This window comes from Telmatherina bonti (genome assembly GCF_933228915.1).
Source record: "Telmatherina bonti genome assembly, chromosome: 4".
In the NCBI taxonomy this organism is placed as follows: domain Eukaryota; kingdom Metazoa; phylum Chordata; class Actinopteri; order Atheriniformes; family Telmatherinidae; genus Telmatherina; species Telmatherina bonti.
In genome coordinates this window covers 6,595,370-6,617,272 of record NC_136622.1, presented here as the reverse complement: position 1 = coordinate 6,617,272, position 21,903 = coordinate 6,595,370, and the positions used below count along the sequence as shown (strand labels likewise).

Below are 21,903 nucleotides of genomic sequence, written 5' to 3'. Positions count from 1 at the left end.
CAGCTTTTACTGGAGTTATTAGAGACTTTTCTGGTGTTTTGGTGACTGACTTGAAGGCACATATTGTTCTGCAGTTACTGTAAGGAAGGAGCAGCGGGAGCCTCTCCCGTCCTAAAGCACTCCCAGGCGGCCAGTCTCAGTCGGCTCCGGCTGCAGGTCCATGTAGAATAACTGCAGTAGGTTGTGGAAGTTCACCTAAACATAGTTTATATCATTGTCAGTGACAACTGGCTGCATTATTTTCCTATACATAGTTCGGCCAGTTAAACACTGTAATGTCCCTCCGTTACGGGGCGTTACCATAGCAACGCGTTAACCAGCTGGTTCAGATCAGCCGTCTTTTAACAGGTGAATGAGAGAAACGCGCTGCAGCCTGACAGCGGTTGTTTGGTATAAAACGTACATCCAGACCAACGTAAAATAGTTCCTATACTTCAGCAAATGTTGTAGAAAGAAATACAAATTTGTTATAAAATATTTCCTGTGTGGGACCTTGGTATAAGCTGATTAAACAACTCGTAACCGTGTGTTAGACGGTTATAATGCCCGACACGGAGTCTAGAACACCACGACGCGCAGCGTTGTTTAATCCTTACTTCTATTTGTTCAGTTTACATCAGTATTTGCACTTTGCCAAGAAAAAGCTTCATGTTATTTGTTTGCTTTCTAAAATCTGTGGAATCCTAAAGACATTGTTTAAAAGCCACGGTTTAATGTTAACTAGATTCATGTTGTTAAAGATAAAAGGATAAACGTGTTAAATAATCGAGATCTGAATTTCAGTCAAAATAATCATGATTATAATTTTTGCCATAATCGAGCAGCCCTATCCCTCACACAAACCACTCCTTTAAGTCTCTGATTTTATTGATGAGGGGGGATAAATGTGGCGTTTTGGTGATGTCATCTGCCGTGGTTCTGAACCGCTGCAGTTCAGTGAGTCGGAATGGCTTTGATGCTGTTGATGAAACGTCTCGTTTTTCCCTCTTTATGCCTGTTTTGTCACACAGTGTGTCTCCATGATGAGTAATCCTCAGTGATTTGTTGTTTTTCAGATCTCATACTGTCAGGGCATGAGTGATATCGCCTCACCTATACTTGCTGTCATGGACAACGAGGCGCATGCCTTCATCTGCTTCTGCGGTATCATGAAACGCTTGGAGGGAAACTTCCGGCCCGATGGACAGCTCATGTCCATCAAGTTCCAGCATCTGAAGCTGCTCCTGCAGTATTCGGATCCAGAGTTCTACTCTTACCTGGTGTCCCGGGGAGCAGACGACCTCTTCTTCTGCTACCGGTGGCTTCTTCTGGAGCTCAAGCGCGAGTTTGCGTTCGACGATGCGCTGAGGATGCTGGAGGTCACCTGGAGTTCTCTTCCTCCTGATCCTCCTGAAACTGAAGTGGAGCTGCTGGGGCCGCAGCTGGAGGCAGACGAGCCGCCGTCCAGCCGAGACGAGGAGACGGTGGTTGCTAACGGCCTCGGCGGTGACAAGGAGCAAAAGGAGAAGCAGCGGAGGAGACATATGCTGAGGCCTTCCAGAGAGGAGCCGGATATGAACAGGAATCCTGCCACTGAAGACAGAGGCTTTGAAACTGGGAGCACTGGGAAGGGACTTGAATGTGCTGCTCCTCAGGTAACCATGGAAACGTCTGAGTTGCAGCATCCTCGTTGCGAGAGGCAAACAAGTTTTGGAGAATTTAAATACTATACAGCCAGAAGTGAAGACAGCTTTGAGATGGAGGCTGCTGATCAGCCACGGGGGGCGGGGTCTTCAGTAGCCAACGCCCCGACCCGCCAGTCCACAGTGGACAGCGAGGACGACCCCGGAGAAAAAACTCCCCTCATCACAGACTGTGACAGTGGCTTATCTCCTGCATCCACCTCTCTCTTTCCCAGTGGCCTACCAGTCTGGAAAACCGGCTCCTCGGTCTCTCCCACATCTTCGGCATCACGCTCCAGCTGGCCAGGGGCGTCGCCAGAGTCGCCTCCAAAGTCTGCGTCGCCCTCTTCACCCAGCGGAAGTGAGGCCTTAACAAGAACTGTCCCAAAAGTTGCGGCTTCTTCTGCCCTCGTGATGAGCTCTCCTGCAGGGATCGCTTCCCCCACCTCTGGAAAAACATCTGTCACGTCTCCCTCTCATGCTCAGAGCAGGTCCTTGCTCTCCTCGCCTGTACTGTCCTTCGGAGGAGGCTCCTCGCCGTCTGGGAGCAGGTCAAACTGGAACAATCTGCCTTCGCCCGGCAGCGCAGCCAACACGCCCAGCTCTCTGAAAACCGAGGCCACCAGCATCAAACCGTGCTCCCTGCCGCCTCCCCAGGAGTTCGGCAAGGGCAACCCCTTCATGCTGTTCCTGTGTCTGTCCATCCTGCTGGAGCACCGGGATCACATCATCAAGAACAGCCTGGACTACAACGAGCTGGCCATGCACTTTGACCGCCTGGTGCGGCGCCACAACCTGAGCAGAGTGCTGCAGAGAGCCAAGGTCCTGTTTGCAGACTACTTGCAGAGCGAAGTGTGGGACTCGGAGGAAGGGGACGAGGTTAGCTCAGACTCTCCAACGACGGCGACGGCGGCTCTGCCGTCCCCGTCTTCCACCGTCTCTGCCAGGCCCATTTACAGTCCTTTAGCCTCGCCTCCATCGTCTCCAAACTCCACATACAACCTTACGACCACCATTCCTTCGCCGTCTGTTCACGTCTCTCTTTCTCCCACATCCTGAGTCCATCTCGCATCATCGGCTTCCCGTCCTCATTAGGCTCCTGGTGGCCTGGAGATCTTTTTCAGACAACCTCTAAAACTGAACTGGGCCTTTAATAATCCTCTCATGACTGTGTATGCCTGATTACATCTACTCCTTATATCTGTAGTCATCATTTCTTATGATGTCTGTCCTGTACGTGGGCATTGGCTTTGTTATCGTCTCTCTGAGGTTTGCAGACGCATGAAATCAGACACTCAGATGGCGAAGCTGTCTTTTGTAAAAACCCTGAAAGTTTTATCCACTTGGTGCATTTAGCCTGTGTTGCTCTTCTTCTTCTCTTTGTTTACAAGCTCATGGTATGTCCAGTAAGCCACACAAGTGTCTTAACAACAGCAAGAGTCAAAAACACAAAAGGAAATCCCCAATTTGGCCGTTAAAAAGCTACATTCAGATGCTCTAGTAGGACTTTTTTTTTTACACTAAAACTGAATCTTCTGGCTGTATGTTGTGTTTCATCCAAAGTGCTGTTGGACTTGTTAGGGATCGGGATCTGGAGGAGAAGTTAAAGCAGACTGGATGTAGAAAATGGACATAACCACTGTGAAAAGTTTATTTACTGCTGAAATTATGTTGAAGTGACCACCAGCAAAACCAGTGCAGTCGCAAGCACAGCTGGAGTTCCACCTGGCTGCTTACCTGGACCACCATCCTTGGTCCAGTACAGAGAGAGTAGTTTTACTAGGAGTTGACCTGGAATCGGCGCTCCCTCTTCCTTGTGGAAACTGGTGGAGCTCATGCAGCATGCTCAGGCCTGGATTTGTTAGTCCAGCTGTGAGAGCTTCTGTTTGAGTCCAGAAAAACAACCTGAGGTGTTTCTGGTACTGCCCCCTATCTGTCATCAGTGGACTTGCATTTCTGAAGTCACTATGTCCATTTTTTATACACCGTCTGTGGTCGAAACTCCGTGAAGTTCATCCATTTATGCTTTATGCTAACGAGCCAAACTTAATCAGTGTGTCTTGTTTGTTTCTTCAGCCCACCATCTTGTTGCCATGAGCTTGATTTTTTCTGTCCTCAGCTTGTAAAGGTTCGATTCTGCAGGTTTTATTTACATGTAAGTACCGTGGAGGTTGAGGTGTGGTGGGGCTAAAAGGAGGAAACTGAAGCTGAAGATACTTGCACATCAGAGATTCTGGGTCAGTGCAATGACTAAATACAGGACTTATAAAGTCACAGATTTATTTAACTACTTTTACTTGTTTCACTAAAAGAGATCTTTGAGGAGCAGACGAGGCTTTTCAGCTAACAGGTGGAGAATCCACATCCTCATCCTCTCAGCTGTCACATGCTGAGCGATTCAGACAGAGCTCATATGTTTCCAAATACGTTTTAAATCATGCTTTTGTTTTGTATTTATACTTCAACCATGGCTGATACGCCGTCATGTGGAAAAGGAAGTCATTCTAAAGGTTGTGGAGGAATTCTGCTCCACTCCCACGTTGCTTCAGCTCATTGAGGTCTGCAGCGTTGGTTTCTGCAGATCTCTGAAGGTCCCACCACACAATGGGGTCTGGACTTTGACTGGATCATCTCAGCAGCTTATTTCTTTTATTTTTCCGCCATTCTGTCACAGATCTGCTGTGTTTGGATCATTGTCTTGCATGAGAATGTTTCAGCAAAGCTTTAGTAGCGAGGCAGATGGCCTCACATTTGGCGCCACCGTTTTATTTCTAAAGAACTTTTGTCCGTTGTTTAGTCGTTGTCAACGTGCCGTACGGCGAAATAAGGGCCTCAAATAGCACAAATGAAGAACGGGACCTAAAATGCAAATAAAAAACAAATAGATGTATGTCAGCACAGAGGAGTTTTACATTCTAAATGTTCATAGAAACGTTTACGTTGACAGTAAAAGAGAGACAACAGCTCACTGTGAGGTGAAGAGCTGAGAGTTTTTAACAGTAAGATAAGGAGACTGTCTGACCGGCAGCTGCTGATTCAGCATTTTAAGGCTGAAAAAGTTTCTTCTGGATTTATTAAATGTCTCCTGCACTGTCCAGTCAGCTGGTCTAAGAGCAGGAGACGGCAAGCAGCTTAGGAAGACACGACCAGGAAGAGACTTAAAAACAGGAATGGGTCTGTGAACAGGAAGCCGGTGAGGGGACGAAGAAACCGGAGGGACGTGCCCTCGTTTGCTTTTACCAGTTAAAAGATCCTGCGGAGGGGTTCATGGTTGTTCAGTGGCAGAAAGGTGTGTAGGTCCTGCAGAACAAGCCCCGCTCATCATCCCTCCACCACCGTGCATTCAGCAGACTTCGGTCCAGCAGACATGCTTCCAGACGGCTGTACAAACCGGATCTGTGCTGCCGTGTTCCTGCAGGTTTTCTCCTGAAAACTTGACGTCTGTTAAAGGTGTTCTGGGTTTCGCAGCCTTGCGAGGACCAGATTGTTGTATGCATCATATGTAAAACCCTGGAACTGGATAAGATTAGCTTTCCACATGACTGTCTGAGGGGACCCGTCATGTCCTGGAACGCCAGTCAGCCAACACATCCGTCAGGCTTTCTGCTTGTTTTCAGCTGCGCGTGGTTTTTCTTCTCCAGCGTTGCGTGTGTGTGGGCGGCGTGTTGTCGTCACGCAGCGCCACGCCGTGACAACACGCGGCTGCAGTACCGTCATTGTGCTCTGCCTTTAACGGTTCAGACTCCTTGTGTTGGGCTTAGAAACGACAGTTTTACATTTGCGCTTGTATTTTATTTCCTGTTTTTTAGCACACTGCTTATTGCTGTTTTCCAAAGACCGTCTTTTATTCTATATTTTTATTTTATGAAGAAGTGGAAATATTTGTCTAAATGAGGATCATTTAATGCACATCAGCAGGTATCAGGTGATGGTCTATGCTGGGTTTGCTTTCTAATGCAAAGGTATGAAGTGAATCCGGCTCGTATGATCCATATCATTGGTTTATTTGTGTGTTTGTGTCTGTATGACGCGGCGAGGCCATCTGACACACCAGGAACATATTAGCCTTTGAGCAGAGAAGTGCCTCATAAGTTTGAATCTATAGCCTTGATTTCTTTGTTTTGTTTGTGCTCTTTACATCTGTCTCCATGGTGACGCCACACATGCTGGGTACTCTAAACACTGAAGGACTGACGTTGTTTTATGTGAGGAAAGTCTGGCTCTGGCTCCTGATCTGTGGCGTCCTGTTGATGCATCCGATCAAACTGCAGCGTTTGTTCAGGATTCCTCACCAAGCTGCAGCTCCTGCCTGGATCCAGGTCCAGCACAGAGATCATTACTTCTACCTGAGCCAGACTTCCTTGCCAGGAAAATAATCAAATGCATGCTTTTTTTTTTTTGTTTGTTTTTTTATTAAGCCCTGATAAACAACCTGAAACTGTGGTTTCCTCTTCTACATATGCTCCAACTCTTCACTCGATTTAACTTCATCAGATTTGGTTTCATGCTGCATCGTGTCACCACTTCATGATGCATCATGAGGAGGAAATGCAGAGATTAGCTTGTCTGAGCAGGTAGACCTGAAAAGGAGACGATGGAAGCAGCTCAGCAGCATCTTTACGCCTAAATACAGGGTTCATTTCAGCGAGCTTAGACAGGATGTGACATCACGACTGATCAAACCCGAGCAAAATGTTTTCCTTCAGCGTAATTGGAAGAGATGAGTTTTATAATGCTGCTCATGTTTCTTGGTTTTATATGAACTGTTTGTGTTTTATTGTTGGAAAACGTTAACATGCCTGAAACTGAGTGATTTGGTCTGAAACATGGATCCACGAGGTGCACCTCCTGGAGGTGGAATCTCCAACGATGCTCTCGGTTCTCATGCGGTTTCTGCTGAAACTGAAGAGTCAGCATTTATCATGCCCTCCTGCATCCCCAGGACCAGAAGATTCCTGGACATAAGTCACAGTTCTGTTTACTTCTCACATGCTTTTGCTCTGTTTCACCCTGTTTTGGTGCTGGATGATGCGACGCAGTGCTCAGACTCAGGCTGATGCATGATGAGGGAGGTTGGACGTGCAGCGAGGACGTCTACAAAGCGAGTCACCTGATCTCCCTCCTGACCAGCTGCTCTCCTGCATGTTGGCATTGTAACGTTGGATGAGCCAGTTTACTCATTTTCAGCCTCCTCCCAGCTGCTGCTTTGCCATGTGGGATCACGTATGAAGAACAAAGTTAGGAAGCAGATCTAAAGATGTTCATGTGTGTTTGTTTCACATCTCCGTCTTTTAAGCAAGCAGCCGGTTTTCTTGTTTACTCTGAACCGCAGAAAACTCCGGGAGTTCATTCCAAATGAAACTTTGGGTTTTGTTTTAGGCCGGTCTTTGGGAACATCTTGGTTGTCATGGATACCGCTCTGACATCCTGTCAAGCCTCATTTTTAACAGCTTCGTTCAAATTAACTAAATTAGTGGACAATGGATTCTGTGCATTTGTTTAGAAAAAAAGGATTTATCATAAAAATTATGTATGTGCACAAAATTTTAACTTTGAAATCATACAACACAATGTTATTGATTGTATATTGGACACAAATAAATAATCAATGCAACTGACTGGATGGAAGATGGTTTGGTTTGTTAACTGTTTATAAATACACGAACGGTTGGCAGATATTTGTCAAGTAAAACTTGATTATTTATTGATAGGCAGATAAATATCAAAGGTCTGACATGACTGTTGTTGCTTCATTTCAATCTGATATTGAGAACAATCCCATAATGACTTTCAGCCACAGAAGCTACAGTTCAGCTCAAGTTGGCACACCTAAGTTACTGAAAAGACCCAAAGATCTCCTAAATGCTGCCATATGAACAGGGCCGGATTAAAAGTGCACAGGTCCCTGGGCCCAGAGTGTCCCACAGGCCCCCTTCCCCACCACAACTTTGGGACAATTGTGAGACACTATGAAACGACATTTCTAACATCTCTCAGCCAGTGGTACCAATAGCAATACACTAGACACTGTGGTGTAACTATCTGGCTTTATGTACGTTTTGTTTCATGTCCAAACTGCTGGTGCCTTTCCACCTGCCACCGCATGGGGGCGGTAATGTCCCAGTTCACTGCAGAAGAAGAAGAAGTTCCCGTTTCCGGTTCCGGATCAACAGTCCTTCCAGACAGGCTAAATGTTGTCCCGACTTTCACTGTTTGGGCGCGTTTTGCCCCGTTCTGTCTCTGTTCTACCGGCCCGGTTCGTCTCTCAGTCCAAACCGTCCAGTGCCACCGGTTCGATGGCCGTGACGGAGCCGCACGCTGCCGTTGCGCAGCCGGGACACGGAGAGGTCAGCCCGTACGTCAAGGTGAGATCCTCTCCGTCACAACACCGGTAATGTAAGGGTTAATAAACATCTACTGTAATGTCAGGGTTAATAAACATCTACCTTAATGTCTCAGGTGAGGTTACCTGACTGTCAAAACAATGCAGACAAATAAAAGGAGCTGATCTCGCTACAACAGTATAAACAACACTTCAGTATAAACACGCTGCAGGACTCCAGGTTTATAAAGTCATGCTCATTAAACATGGTTATTTATAACTTGATGCGAAACAATACAGATCATGCAGAAACTGACAACAACGAAGATAAGAAATAAAGATAATTTAATTAGTTTGAGGCTTCTGGTCAGTGTGAAGCTGGATGGACCCACCAGAGACAGGAAACCTACAGCTAGTTACTGATAATGTCTGACTTCAGGACAAAATAACAGCATGAACAACTTGGTGAAATAATGAAAGTCCTAAATTTGGAAGGATATCCCCAGAAAGTACTATATATTTTTTTTTTTTTTTTTTAAAAGAGAGAGAGAAAGAAATCAATTCAGTTGTGAATAATGGATTATAAATCTGCAGCTGCAGGATAAAACACCTAAAGTTACAGAATCTGAAAACATTGTTGTGATTAAATGCTTTTCATAAAGTTGTGGCTTTTGTCCAAACTCCAGTTAATATTAAAAAACAGAGTCCCATCTTAGTTCAGGAACATTTACCACCTCAGCACAGGTTTTTCCTCGGCAGGGTTTTTATGCAGATTCATAGACTCCCATGGAAATGATTAGTTATGGTTTATCTGTTTTAAGTCATAAAATGATCATTTTAAAAAAAAAAATGGAAATAGTAGTAAGTTTGTTCTTTGGAGTATTGGTATTCCTGTGGAAACCCTTTTACTTTGCTGTCAGGTAAAATGGCATTTTCCCAGCTGTTTGTCTTGTGTGTTTCCATTCAGACTCCTTCAGGACCTAAAACACATCTAACCTTTGTGTTTTGTTAGAACCCGGATTACCACGGCTTCTCCATGGATCCGGTGGAGGATGAGTGGAACATGAAGGTGGGCTTCTTCCTTGGCATCTCGGTAGCTCTGGTTATTGGAGGAGCGTTTATCCACTATCTACCAGACCTCGGGTGAGCTCTCCGTTCTCCTCTTGACCTGATAACAAATTAAAATGCTGAAAAGTTTTGTTTGCTGTTAGTTAAAATGTTACTATAATCCATTTGTCCCAAATAACCCCAAACCAAGATGTGATTATTGTGAAGAAGACGGTCACCGTCTGGGAAAACAGAATCTTAACTCTACGGACATGTAACAACAAACTCACTCACATGAATCTACATATGACCAGAAAACCATCATCCTGGCTAGTTTACCAACTCTACACACCCCAAACACCAACATGCTTCACTCAAAATTATTTGAAAAGAAAAAATGCATCATATCTGTAAAGATGAAAACTCTCCAACCAGAAACAACCGAAAGCTGGACGAGACTCTGTCAAAGCAACGCTAGTTTACACAAAGTGGTTTGGAGCTGCTTTTAGAAGGAGTCCACCGTGTTCAGTGATCTGAAGTCGATTGTTAGAGAGTTTAGGAGCAACAACAGCTTCTCCCCTGGTCTCCGTGCAGACCCCTGGGTCTGACCGAGGTCGAGGACAATCCAGAAGGAACCAGCGCCAATCGGAGGCGTTCAGACTCTGCTGTCGATGTGGAGCTGCAGTCTTCCACAGATACAGATGTTTGACCTGACAAGGCTCTGAATGCCAGAACGGAGATGTTAAACTGGATCTGGTCTTAATGTGGAGTCCGTGTACAGAATCAGGACCAGTCCTGTAAGAGCTTCTGGATTTCTTTATCTGCTGCAGAAACTGCATTCAGATCCCTCGTAGGAAGGTCTTTAAGACCAGATAAAACCAGATCCCGGGTAGTCATCTCCAGCTTTGCTGATCAAACTTCACAGGCTCCATGTTGAGTTTTGGTTCAGTTAGTTTTTTTTACTCATTTTATGCGTCTTTTACAGCAGTTTCTTCAAACTGGCTGTTGGATGGGAGGAAGCCAGAGTGGAGACCTCTGAACTGGACCGATAGGATTATTTACTGATTATTTATTATATGAGCTGCAGCATCCTGCATCTGCCGCAGCTGTTGATAGATTTTTCAGCCAATCAACAAACGCTGGAGATAAAAGTTCAGAGCAGCTTTTATTTGTCTCTCCTAGACATTAAATCTCTGCTCATTCACATAATTCTCTGTGAAGCTACAATAATTAGTGTTATTCAATAGCGGCAGGAAAATCAAATTGAAAATTGGGATTTTTATGCTTCACAATTTTTAAAATCAATTTTGTTTTAACAAAAAAATCGATTTTTTTAAAAAAAAAAATTTTTTTAAAATCCATAATGAAGTTTTTGTCATTTTTATTGTTTTTATTGATCTTTTTACTTCTTGGGCGTTATAGCAGCAGAATGATGGTCTGACTGCTGGGTTGTTTTTTTCCTCATTGAAATCAAGAAAAATTTAAAAGTTTTATTTTGTTTTTAATCTACAAAAGTCATCAATTTCGAAGAATTGTGATAATCGCAATTTTAGTCAAATCGGCACCCAAAAAATCGGAATCAAATCGAATCGGGAAAAAAGCGTCACAGCCCTATTATTCAGACATTTGTATAAAAGAGAATGAAGTTTATCGACCGCGCAGATTTCAGGGGTCCAACGCCGGTCCTGGAGAGCTGCGGTCCTCCACGTGTTAGTAGTTTCCGTCCTGCAACACACCTGACTCAGATCGATGGGTAGTTAGCAGACTTGTGCAGAGCTTGACGTCAACTCTGTGAATTAAATCTGAAGTGTGTCAGGTGTGTTGCAGCAGGGAAACATCCAACACGTGCAGGACTGCGGATCCTGAGGACCAGCGTTGGCCACCCCGGTTCAAAGTGCTTTAGATAAAAACGTGAAGACGTTCCAGCAGGGTGCAGAGATCTCTAAAAACTGATTTTAAAAAGAAATGAAATAAAATAAAAGTGGATATAATGACTGAAAGTGTGAGAAGTTAACAGTTGTTTTGATGAAGGGTAGCAAATCTTCATCTGGCTCTAAAACAGCCGAGTTTCATCAGACCTGCTGGCAGTTTCTTCTACATGGAGGAACATAGAACCTGAACTCTGCTTCTGTTTGCTTCTGATTCTGGGAACAGAAAGTAGACCTGGTCCTGATGACCTGAGGGATCCGGTCGGTTCATAACAAACCAGAAGATCCTGAACGGACTTTTGTCTGAAACCATTCAGGGCTTCAGAAACCAGCAGGATCCTGAAGTCGGTTCTCTGTCAGACAGGAAGCCAGTGTGAAGATCTGAGGACTGGACTTCTATGATCCTGGTCTTAGTGACTGGATCAGCGTTCTGGACTAACTGCAGGTGTCTGGTGGACCTTCAGGAAGACCTGTAGGGACAGGTTTACAGTAGTCTAAATGGAAATGCAGAAATCCTGCTGAGTCTTTTAATCCTCCAGATGTTCAGGTGATAAAAGACGACTTCACATCTGTCCTAAAGTGATGCAGAAGTTCAGATCCGAGTTCATCACTCCACCAAGATCTCCAGCTTTGTCACTAGTTATTTAACGTCCCCGTCTGAAGCTGATTACTGACTTTTAATCTTTTTTCTTTGGCTTCAAAAACTGCTAATACCTCCGGGAAGGAGGGGAAGTTTTACCGGCTTCTATCTATCTGTTTGTGTTCAGGATAATTTAAAAAGTCATGAAATTTTCAGGACTTGTTGGAAATGTGAAAAGGAGGAAGTGATTTTATTTTGGTGGCGATCCGGATCATCGTTTGGATCCAGGAACTCTTTAAAGACCTCGGTGGAGGATTGCGCTCCACGGCTGCTTTTCTAGTTCCAGTTTTGTCTTCATTTAACGGAAGGAAGTTTCAGCACATCCAACCCCTGATTGTATCGATGCATTCGCTCAAAGTTTGGACTATCGTCTCCTGATGAGGTGGTTTTGAAGATTTATGTGTCTTCAGCATAACTATGGCAACATATTTTGTTGTTTCTCATCATTTGAGCAAATGGGGGCATGTAGACGTTGAACAGCAGAGGCCCAAGAATGGCGCCTTGGGGAACTCTAGATGTTATTTTACTTTGCTCAGACTTACAGGGACCTGGAGACACAAAGCAGTCCCTGTCCTTTAAATAAGACTAATTAATTAGTTCCAGTGCCAGGAAGGGCTATGATCAGCTGATGATCTAGTGGATCGTAGCAAATGCAGCTCTGAGATCCAGTAGAACCAGGACTGAAGTGATGCAGCTCTCTGCGCTCAATCTGATGGCATTATAGACCTTAGAAAGATGGTTTTCTCTAGAAAGCAGTGGGTTACATATAACTAAGGCTTCACGGAGGCTGCATGTGCAGCAGGGGTGGGAAAAGCATGTCGTTGCAGCCCTGATGTGTAGTCAGAATGTCAGGGGGAAACACTAACTCAGGTTTTTACCTGATTCAAACACCTGATCGATGTCGCAGTGAAAGGTTTTACCGATAATAATAATAATAATAATTAATAATTAGAAGTTCCTTTCAGGTCACTCATGGATGCTGTAGGATAAAAGGAAAACATGCAGAGTCTGGCTTGAAACGGAGGGAGAGAGTCGATGGTGCGGCTGTCGGGTGGGAGTGAATTCCAGAGGGGAGGAGTCCAGTGGCTGAACAAGCATAGAGACGGTGCGGTAGGTGAGGGGAGGGGCAGAGACAGAAATATGCAGAGTGAGCGTTATTACTGATGCGAGCGTGAAGTGATCCGGAACTGATCATCGGCTCTCAGTTCATCAGGGACAGTTCTGGATATCTGGTCTGTAAAGTTTCCCTCACCCGTCTGACTTCTCTGTTTCAGGATTCGCCAGTGGGCCAGAAGGGAGGCAGAGCGGCTCATCCAGGAAAGAGAGAAGGAGGGTCTGCCGGTCATATCAGAGAATTACTATGACCCGAGCAAGATCATCCTGCCCTCATCTGGAGAGGACTAATGTCCCACCTACTGTATTTCCTAATTATTGTATTTCACTATGATAGAATAAATGATGTGATTGTTGGATTCTCTATTTTTTGTGGACATTAAAATTTTTCCCATTAAACATAAAAACACAAAGAAAACATTTACAGGCTTCAGTACTTTGTCCTGTAAATCCTGTAAAAACACAAAAACTTCATGATAAATTACAATTCAGATTCACTCCTGGGAAGTGAAACAAACACAAAGGATCCTTTCATCATGAGTAGATCAGTGAATTTAGAGATTTAACTTCCCTAAATCAATATAAAAGGAAAATTTACTGCCATTTTTTTTCATGACAAGGGATTACGACTGAGATTTAGTCAAATTACTTTCGCTCATCTTTTTCTTAAGATGGCAAGTGCACGACCCACCGACTGCTGCTTCTGTCAGGCTGGTGCTCCCACTGGATCGAATGATTGATCAGTTGGGTCAACCATTCAATCCATGAAATCCTTTGTATACATAAGCAGTCAGTGAAACTGTCTCATGCAGCAGGACAAAAATCCTCAACACAGCCACACATCTGGAACAAAATGTCTGGAAAAGGAAAAATCTAGTTGTTGACATGGTCCAAGTTTTGTATATATATATATATATATATATATATATATATATATATATGTGTGTGTGTGTGTATATCATCATGAGTAGATTAGTGAATTTAGAGATTTAACTTCCCTAAATCAATATAAAAGGAAAATTTACTGCCATTTTTTTTCATGACAAGTATATATATATATATGTATATATATATATATATATATATTACTGCAGTGTTTTTCAACCAATGTGCCGTGGTACACTAGTTTGCTGTGAGAGATCATCAGGTTTGCCATGAAAAATCCAAAAATCCAATGAAAGATCCAATTTCACCTAATTGGTCTAAAAATGCAGCTGTGTTTATTCAAACAAGCCCAAAAATTACATTTTCTTGTGTTGATCTGATTGCTATTCAAGACACTTTAACAAGATGAAGTATATATTATTAAAATGGGCTTCAAATTTTTTGTTTGGGATGTTCTTTTTTTATTTTTTCAGTGAAAAAAAATGCCCCTTGGCTCCAAAAAGGTTGAAAAACACTGTATACTGCATATACAAACTGAATTAAAGTTATAATAAACCAAATACATAACGATACGAGTTCCCCTTTCTTGGTGGTGCTGTTAAGTAATATGAGAAATGTAATCAGATATTGTGATCTATGTAATGTCCTTTCTCTAATGTCTTACCAAAACGTGGGAGCACTTGAACGCAGCATGTTCATACTGCGCATGCGCGTTAGACTGGAAGCGGAAAGCTGGCGCGAAGCTCGGAGTTCAGATGAATTTATGTTTATTAAGTTATTTCAGACTGACCCTGTGTTAACTAGTTCCTAGTGTGGTTAACTTTCTCAGACCTAAATGCTAGCTTAACTATCCGTTATCAGTTATTAGTCGCTGTGTGAGGAGTATTTAGTCGGTGTTCGTCTTTAGCTCGCTGCTGATGCTGCTGTTGACAACAGGAACAAAATGCCTGAACTGATCCTAAATGGAGTGAAAATTAACTTCCCCTTCCCTCCATACGACTGTCAGAGGGACTATATGAGCAAAGTGATTCAATGTCTGCAGCAGGTAAGTTTTCTACAGGTAGACACATTCATACAAACCAAATATTCACTCATTAAACACGAAGTTACCGGACCTCGTGGTGCCTTCACGGCGGCTGGGAAATTAGAATTAAAACTGAAATTTACAGTACCTTAAAGGAGAAAACTCTTAAACAGTTATCATTGTTATTAATGTGAAAGTCCCGCATACCTGTTTTATTATGTCGAATATCTTGATTCATCTCATAATTCAGTATTTCAGTCTGTTGTTTTACTGTGGCAAATAGTTTTTTATGTTGCTGCCTCTTTTAGATTACATTTTTGGATAAAGGTTTGGAAAGTAGAAACCTTTGGAAAGAAAAGGTAAAAGTGAATACTTAGCAGATGGTGGACCAAACCTAAAGCAGAAAAATGAAGGACCTGCTGCAGAGCCAATGAGTCGGAGCAGCTCATCGCTGTTATTGGGATGCTTCAAGCCTGAATGCATGGGTACCTGCTGGGAAAGGCAGCTGGTGTGTCCTCCTGCTTGTCATGCCATGTGTCAGTCCAACAAGATAGCCATGGTTAAACCTGAAGGCATCAGCAGGGCTCTTAAGCTCCAGTTCTGCAGGTTTAAGATGCTTCCCTGCTCCAACACATCTGAGTCAAACTAAATGAATCCTGCAGCTTGATGTGAAGTCCTGCAAAGTCGTCCTAACTGGTTCAGAGAAGGGTTGAAAACAAGTTTACAGATTTATTTATAAATCACTTCAAACAAAATAATGCCAAAGTGATAAACAGCAAAACAGAGACACAGTGTAGAAATATACTTTACAAAGAAAAGCAGGCAAACATGGGCATTTATTCTCATAAGAAAATAGAAAATGAATATAGAAAGACTACAAAACATTCTGACAATATAAAACAAAAAGAAGCATCAGCTCAATCAGTGTTAAAACCAAAGAAAACATGCGTTTTAACAGTAGTGAGGCTTGTTTTAATGTCGGAAAGCAGCTGGTGGTCAAGCTTTGGAAGCCTGATCCGAGCTCCATCTTAGGAGTGACTTGCGGCTTGTGGTCAAAACACCATAAAAATCTTAGAAAACACACAACGCCTCATTTCTTAAGGCTTCATATCCTCTGTATATCATCTGTTGTACAAAGTTTATTAAATCTGCATCTTTGCTCTGAACCATATAATCTTACACACAGTATATTTGTTTAATTAACTGCTGTCTGACTTAGATAATGTGACCATAGAATATGTTTATATCAACAAAGTGTATTTTCTAGTGAGGATATTGTATCATGAGATGAGATCAGTCACAGATTCATCTCAGGCTCCATAGCAGGACTGAGAGCTCTACCTCTGCGTTCAGTCCCAACCTGACCCACAAAACTGTTCATCTCCATACATACCTCTACAGATATATCAATATATTTTATAGGGGTGGGAAAATCAAATCGAAAAATCGAAAATCATTTTTATTGTATTTATTGATCTATTTGCTTGTCTTCTTGGGTATTATAGCAGCAGAATGATGACCTGGCAGCTGTGTTGTTTTTTCCTCACTGAAAACAAGAAAAATGACGAGTAAAAAAAAAAAAAAAAAAAAAAGATTTATCCATATTTTTTTATTTTTAATCAACAAAAATTTGCAATATAAAAGAATTGTAAGAATCACAGTTTAAATTGTATTAGCACCCAAAAAATCCGAATCGAATCGAGACAAAAGCATATTGTCACAGCCATAATATTTTATATATGTGATCAATTGTCCCATTTTTTGAGTGCATCCTACTCACAGACCACACGGTCCGAGATCTGAACCACTTTCTGAAGTGGTCGCATGGTAACCAGGAAGCAAAGCCTCAGATGTAGTCCTTCTGTGATGATAAAACCTTGATGCAGAAATACTCCCAGTATCACGCGATACTCAGCTGAGTCTCGACGTGGTACATCCCATCACAACTCCGTGATTCTTTCTGCTCAGAAAAAAACATGTCTTTACGTCACATAAGCGTGGCTATACGTCACATCAACGTGTCTATACGTCACGTCACATAAGCGTGTCTATACGTCACATCAACATGTCTATACGTCACGTCGCATAAGCGTGTCTATACGTCACATCAACGTGTCTATACGTCACGTCGCATAAGCGTGTCTATACGTCATGTCACATAAACGTGTCTATACGTCACGTCACATAAACGTGTCTACACGTCACATAAATGTGTCTATATGTCACGTCACATTAACGTATTTATACGTCACATCAAAGTGTCTATACGTCACGTCGCACCGTGTCTATACGTCACGTCGCATAAGCGTGTCTATACGTCACGTCGCACCGTGTCTATACGTCACATCGCATAAGCGTGTCTATACGTCACATCAACGTGTCTATACGTCACGTCGCATAAGCGTGTCTATACGTCACATCAACGTGTCTATACGTCACGTTGCATAAGCGTGTCTATACGTCACATCAACGTGTCTATACGTCACGTTGCATAAGCGTGTCTATACGTCACGTCAACGTGTCTATACGTCACGTCGCATAAATGTGTCTATACGTCACATCAGCGTGTCTACGTCATGTCACATAAACGTGTCTATACGTCACGTCACATAAACGTGTCTACACGTCACATAAACGTGTCTCTGTCACGTCACATTAACGTATTTATACGTCACATCAAAGTGTCTATACGTCACGTCGCATAAACGTGTCTACACGTCACATCAACGTGTCTATACGTCACGTCACATAAGCGTGTCTATACGTCACATAAACGCGTCTGTACGTCACGTCACATAAACGTGTTTATACGTCACATCAAAGTGTCTATACGTCACATCAACGTGTCTATACGTCACGTCACATAAGCGTGTCTATACGTCACATAAACGTGTCTATACGTCAGGTCACATAAACGTGTCTATACGTCACATCGAAGTGTCTATAGGTCACGTCGCATAAACGTGTCTACACGTCACATCAACGTGTCTATACGTCACGTCACATAAGCGTGTCTATACGTCACATAAACGCGTCTGTACGTCACGTCACATAAACGTGTCTATACGTCACGTCACATAAACGTGTCTATACGTCACGTCACATAAGCGTGTCTATACGTCACATAAACGTGTCTATACGTCACATAAACGTGTCTATACATCACATCGTGTCTATACGTAACGTCGCATAAACGTGTCTATACGTCGCATAAACGTGTCTATACGTCGCATAAACGTGTCTATACGTCGCATAAACGTGTCTATACGTCACATAAACGTGTCTATACGTCACATAAACGTGTCTATACGTCACATCGTGTCTATACGTCTCGTCACATAAGCGTGTCTATACGTCACATTAACGTGTCTATACGTCACGTCACATAAGCGTGTCTATACGTCACATCAACGTGTCTGTACGTCACGTCGCATAAACGTGTCTACACGTCACATCAACGTGTCTATACGTCACGTCACATAAACGTGTCTACACGTCACATAAACGTGTCTATATGTCACATAAACGTGTTTATACGTCACATCAACGTGTTTATACGTCACATCAACGTGTCTATACCTCACATCAACGTGTCTATACCTCACATAAACGTGTCTATACGTCACATAAACGTGTCTATACCTCACATAAACGTGTCTATACCTCACATAAACGTGTCTATACCTCACATAAACGTGTCTATACGTCACATAAACGTGTCTATACCTCACATAAACGTGTCTATACGTCACATAAACGCGTCTATACGTCACATAAACGCGTCTATACGTCACATAAACGTGTCTATACGTCACATAAACGCGTCTATACGTCACATAAACGCGTCTATACGTCACATAAACGCGTCTATACGTCACATAAACGCGTCTATACGTCACATAAACGCGTCTATACGTCACATAAACGCGTCTATACGTCACATAAACGCGTCTATACGTCACATAAACGCGTCTATACGTCACATAAACGCGTCTATACGTCACATAAACGCGTCTATACGTCACATAAACGCGTCTATATCTCACATAAACGCGTCTATATCTCACATAAACGCGTCTATATCTCACATAAACGCGTCTATATCTCACATAAACGCGTCTATATCTCACATAAACGCGTCTATACGTCACATTAACGTGTCTATACCTCACATAAACATGTCTATACCTCACATTAACAGAGTGCAATTGGACAACGTGTGTGCTGCTGAAACGGTGGATTCCTCTTTGTTCCAGAAAGTGAACGGGGTTCTGGAGAGTCCCACAGGAACGGGGAAAACCCTGTGCCTGCTGTGCGCCACCCTGGCCTGGAGGGAGCACTTTAGGGACACGATCTCTGCTCGCAAGATAGCGGAGAAGCTGCAGGGGGAGGAGATGTTTTCAAACACACCCCTCGCGTCCTGGGGGACGGCCGCCACGGACGGGGACAAACCAGGTGCGTTGGATCAGTATCATGTCAGCATCGATTGGCAGCGCCGACTGAATCTTAGAGCCAAATGAAAGCAACAGAAAGATGGCGTCAGGTTCTCCGTTCAGCTGCTAGATGGTTGTTTTCAGCCCAGCGAAGCGTCCTGCAGCTCCACAGCAGAGGCGTCTAGAGCTTCCCCTGCTAGAACTGCAGTAACTAACGTCTGTCTGGGCTCGTCTTTTCTCCAGTTTACTACACTGATGTTCCCAAGATCATATACGCATCCAGGACCCACTCTCAGCTCGCTCAAGTCATCAGTGAGTTAAAGAACACCTCCTACAGGTAAACCGCTGCCTTTCTCAACTCCAACGGAAGTTCCTTCGTTTTCTGAAACTTCTGCATGACTTCAGTGTGAATTTGCTTCTGTTTATTCTTTTTTATCATGTATCTATTAATACTGATGAAAAGTGGAAGCAGACTTTGTTCTGTTTGAGTCGGTGAGAAGGGAAGATGATGATATATGTTTAGAGCAACACACTGGTGTCAGTTTCCTGAGCTTTAAGGCTGCAACGATTTGTCAACAATGAAAATTCTTTGACGTGACAATTCCTTGTCGACGCGTCGCGTTATAAACGCCGTAATGGCTTTGCTAATAAAATGCTGCGCCAGGCAACTTAACGCCGTTTACCAACCACAGCTTTTCAGACAGTACAACAGGGGAATGCAAGTCCGGTCCTCCACAGTCCTGCAGATGTTAGGAGTTTCCCTGCTGCAACACACCTGGCACACATCGGACCTACTGGTGCGGAGCTTCACATCAAATTCTGCTGATTAGCCATTGATTTAAATCAGGTGTGTTGCAGCAGGGAGACACCTAATATCTGCAGGACTGTGGAGGACCAGACTTGTCTTCCCCTGCAGTAGAAGAACTCTAAACAAACGATGCAAAGCACCACAGGAAGATCTGGGGGCAGTGTTGTCATTTTGTTTAACCAACGAAGAAGAAACTGATGGCGGCGCAACCTGTTTCCAAAGTTTGGGGATATTTCTCGCTAAACAAAGTGTCAAACAGGTGAAATGTGTCGTCTGGCGTGCCGAGTTGGCGTACCACGGCAGCACGACGGTTATGCATGAGCATCTGGAAGGAAAGCACCCCGTAGTCATGGTTTCCAGCGTTCCGGATGGCAAAGTTAGCATTAGCGAGTAGCGATGTGCTGTTGTTACCTCTGCCAAAGAGCTTCTGTTTTTACCGACGTTTATCTGTTTGTGTTCAAGATAACTCAGAAAGTTATGGATAGATTTTCATGAAATGTCCAGGAGTCGTTGGAAATGTGAAAAGGAAGAAGTGATTTAATGTTGGTGGTGATCCGGATCACCGTTTGGATTCAGGAATGTTTTAAAGGATTCTGGCCCTTGTTTACCTACAAAACAGGTTTTTTTCAAGATGTAAATAATCATCTCAATGCAATTCTATGAAAATTAAGACATAAAAATATTTTACTTATGTTGTTTTCCTTTTGAGGCAAATTCTGTACAGCTTGGATATGACACTATAGCTAAGTTTGGATGTTTCAGAATAAATTAGTAGTAAGCTGTTAAGCTTAAATATTCAACTGGTTCAGGAGTCGTTCTTTTAACTTACTAAAGGACATCATGTTGCGACTGACTGGGAATCAGGGGGACATTCATATGATGCCGATGAAGAGAGTGGGGTCAAACATACTGGAACCTGTAAAAAGAACTGCGTCAACTGGAAGCACAGATGGTGGGCGGGACAAAAATAATCAGGACTAATTGAAAAAATGATTTACAGATTAGTCGACTATTAAAATAGTCATTAGTTGCAGCCCTGCTGAGCTTCTTTCTGTAGCTTAACTGTTGTTACGCCCAGTCTAGGGGTTCCTGAGCGCAACAGGGAAATACCATCCTTCAGTTATGTCAGACTGGCACACGGGAAGGTTCCACATTATTTTTACAACAAAAATAATAAACAATGATTTAACAGAAGACGTCTGATCTGAAAAACAAGTCAAAGTTAATAATGGGGAAGAACAATCTCAAAGTGAGCAAACGCCAAAATAATAAACCAAACAGATCCTATGCTCTGGTTTTGAACTTACCTATGCAAAATAAATGTGAAAACAAAACAGGTTCTTACCTCCTTGTCTAACAAAAACAAGAGAAACTCAAACCAAAGAGGCTCACAGCTTTTAACAAATGTCCCCAAAACATATGGAATCAGATTTGTTTCAGAATCTCCAGCAAAACTTTTTAAAACTCAAACAAAAAAACAACAATTAAAACCAAAACTTTCTAAAACTTAAGTAAAATAAATTATCTCAAAATCAAAAATTATCAATCATCATGAAAACTATTAGGCTTTTATTTAGTTAAATTGAGTAGTTTTGTTTGTCATTTCCTCTTCTTCTTTCGCTCTTCTCTCTGTTTTGTTGCGCTTCACAGTCTTTGGTTTTGATTCTCGATTGTTTGGTTTAATTCCATAGAAACAGTTCACAAACTTTACAGACTCTCTCTCGCTCTGCCAGCCTGACGCGATGCGAAGGATGGTACGCCCGCTTCGTCCCTCTGAACCATCCAACCAGACACGCTCTTCTCCTTCCTTTTAAAAAGTAGCGAGCCAATCCCGTCCTGTCTCCTCAGGCGGTCCAATGCCGGTCGGCCGGCGCCTTGGTCTTTGCTGGCCCACACCTGGAAAAAAAACCAAATAAGAACACAAGAAAACACACACGACGACCGCCGTCGTAACGCTGTATTTAAGTTGAACTTGCCGTACGTACTTCAGTTTACTCTGCTGACTTCTGATGCAGTGTGAATAAGCTGAACTGTGAGTTTAA

The 21,903-nt window shown here is 43.1% G+C and overlaps 3 protein-coding genes across 3 annotated transcripts in view; all 3 read left to right on the top strand.

Annotated features, from left to right (window-relative positions):
* tbc1d25 (TBC1 domain family, member 25) overlaps positions 1–2,779 on the top strand; it is a gene marked incomplete at its 5' end in the record, with an annotated part of 14,396 nt that extends 11,617 nt beyond the window's left edge. Inside the window, 1 exon segment of the mRNA XM_079238897.1 lies at positions 1,056–2,779. Coding sequence (XP_079095023.1) covers positions 1,056–2,720 — 1,665 coding nt within the window. The 3' untranslated portion in view covers positions 2,721–2,779.
* A 5,016-nt stretch (positions 2,780–7,795) lies between these two features.
* ndufb11 (NADH:ubiquinone oxidoreductase subunit B11) lies at positions 7,796–13,075 on the top strand. The gene is made up of 3 exons (XM_079239543.1): positions 7,796–8,026; positions 8,996–9,126; positions 12,873–13,075. Exons 1-3 carry the CDS (start codon positions 7,853–7,855, stop codon positions 13,000–13,002), a joined length of 435 nt encoding a protein of 144 aa, XP_079095669.1. The 5' UTR covers positions 7,796–7,852; the 3' UTR covers positions 13,003–13,075.
* Positions 13,076–14,539: 1,464 nt separating this feature from the next.
* rtel1 (regulator of telomere elongation helicase 1) overlaps positions 14,540–21,903 on the top strand; it is a gene marked incomplete at its 5' end in the record, with an annotated part of 39,965 nt that continues 32,601 nt past the window's right edge. Inside the window, 3 exons of the mRNA XM_079239758.1 lie at positions 14,540–14,641; positions 18,877–19,075; positions 19,297–19,390. Coding sequence (XP_079095884.1) covers positions 14,540–14,641; positions 18,877–19,075; positions 19,297–19,390 — 395 coding nt within the window. The remainder of the gene's footprint in view (positions 14,642–18,876; positions 19,076–19,296; positions 19,391–21,903) is intronic.

Coding starts and splice junctions, on each gene's coding strand:
- ndufb11 (XM_079239543.1), top strand. CDS start 7,853: ATGTTGTCCCGACTTTCACTGTTTGGGCGCGTTTTGCCCCGTTCTGTC. Junction 8,027..8,995: donor AGGTCAGCCCGTACGTCAAG/GTGAGATCCTCT, acceptor GTGTTTTGTTAG/AACCCGGATTACCACGGCTT. Junction 9,127..12,872: donor CACTATCTACCAGACCTCGG/GTGAGCTCTCCG, acceptor TCTCTGTTTCAG/GATTCGCCAGTGGGCCAGAA.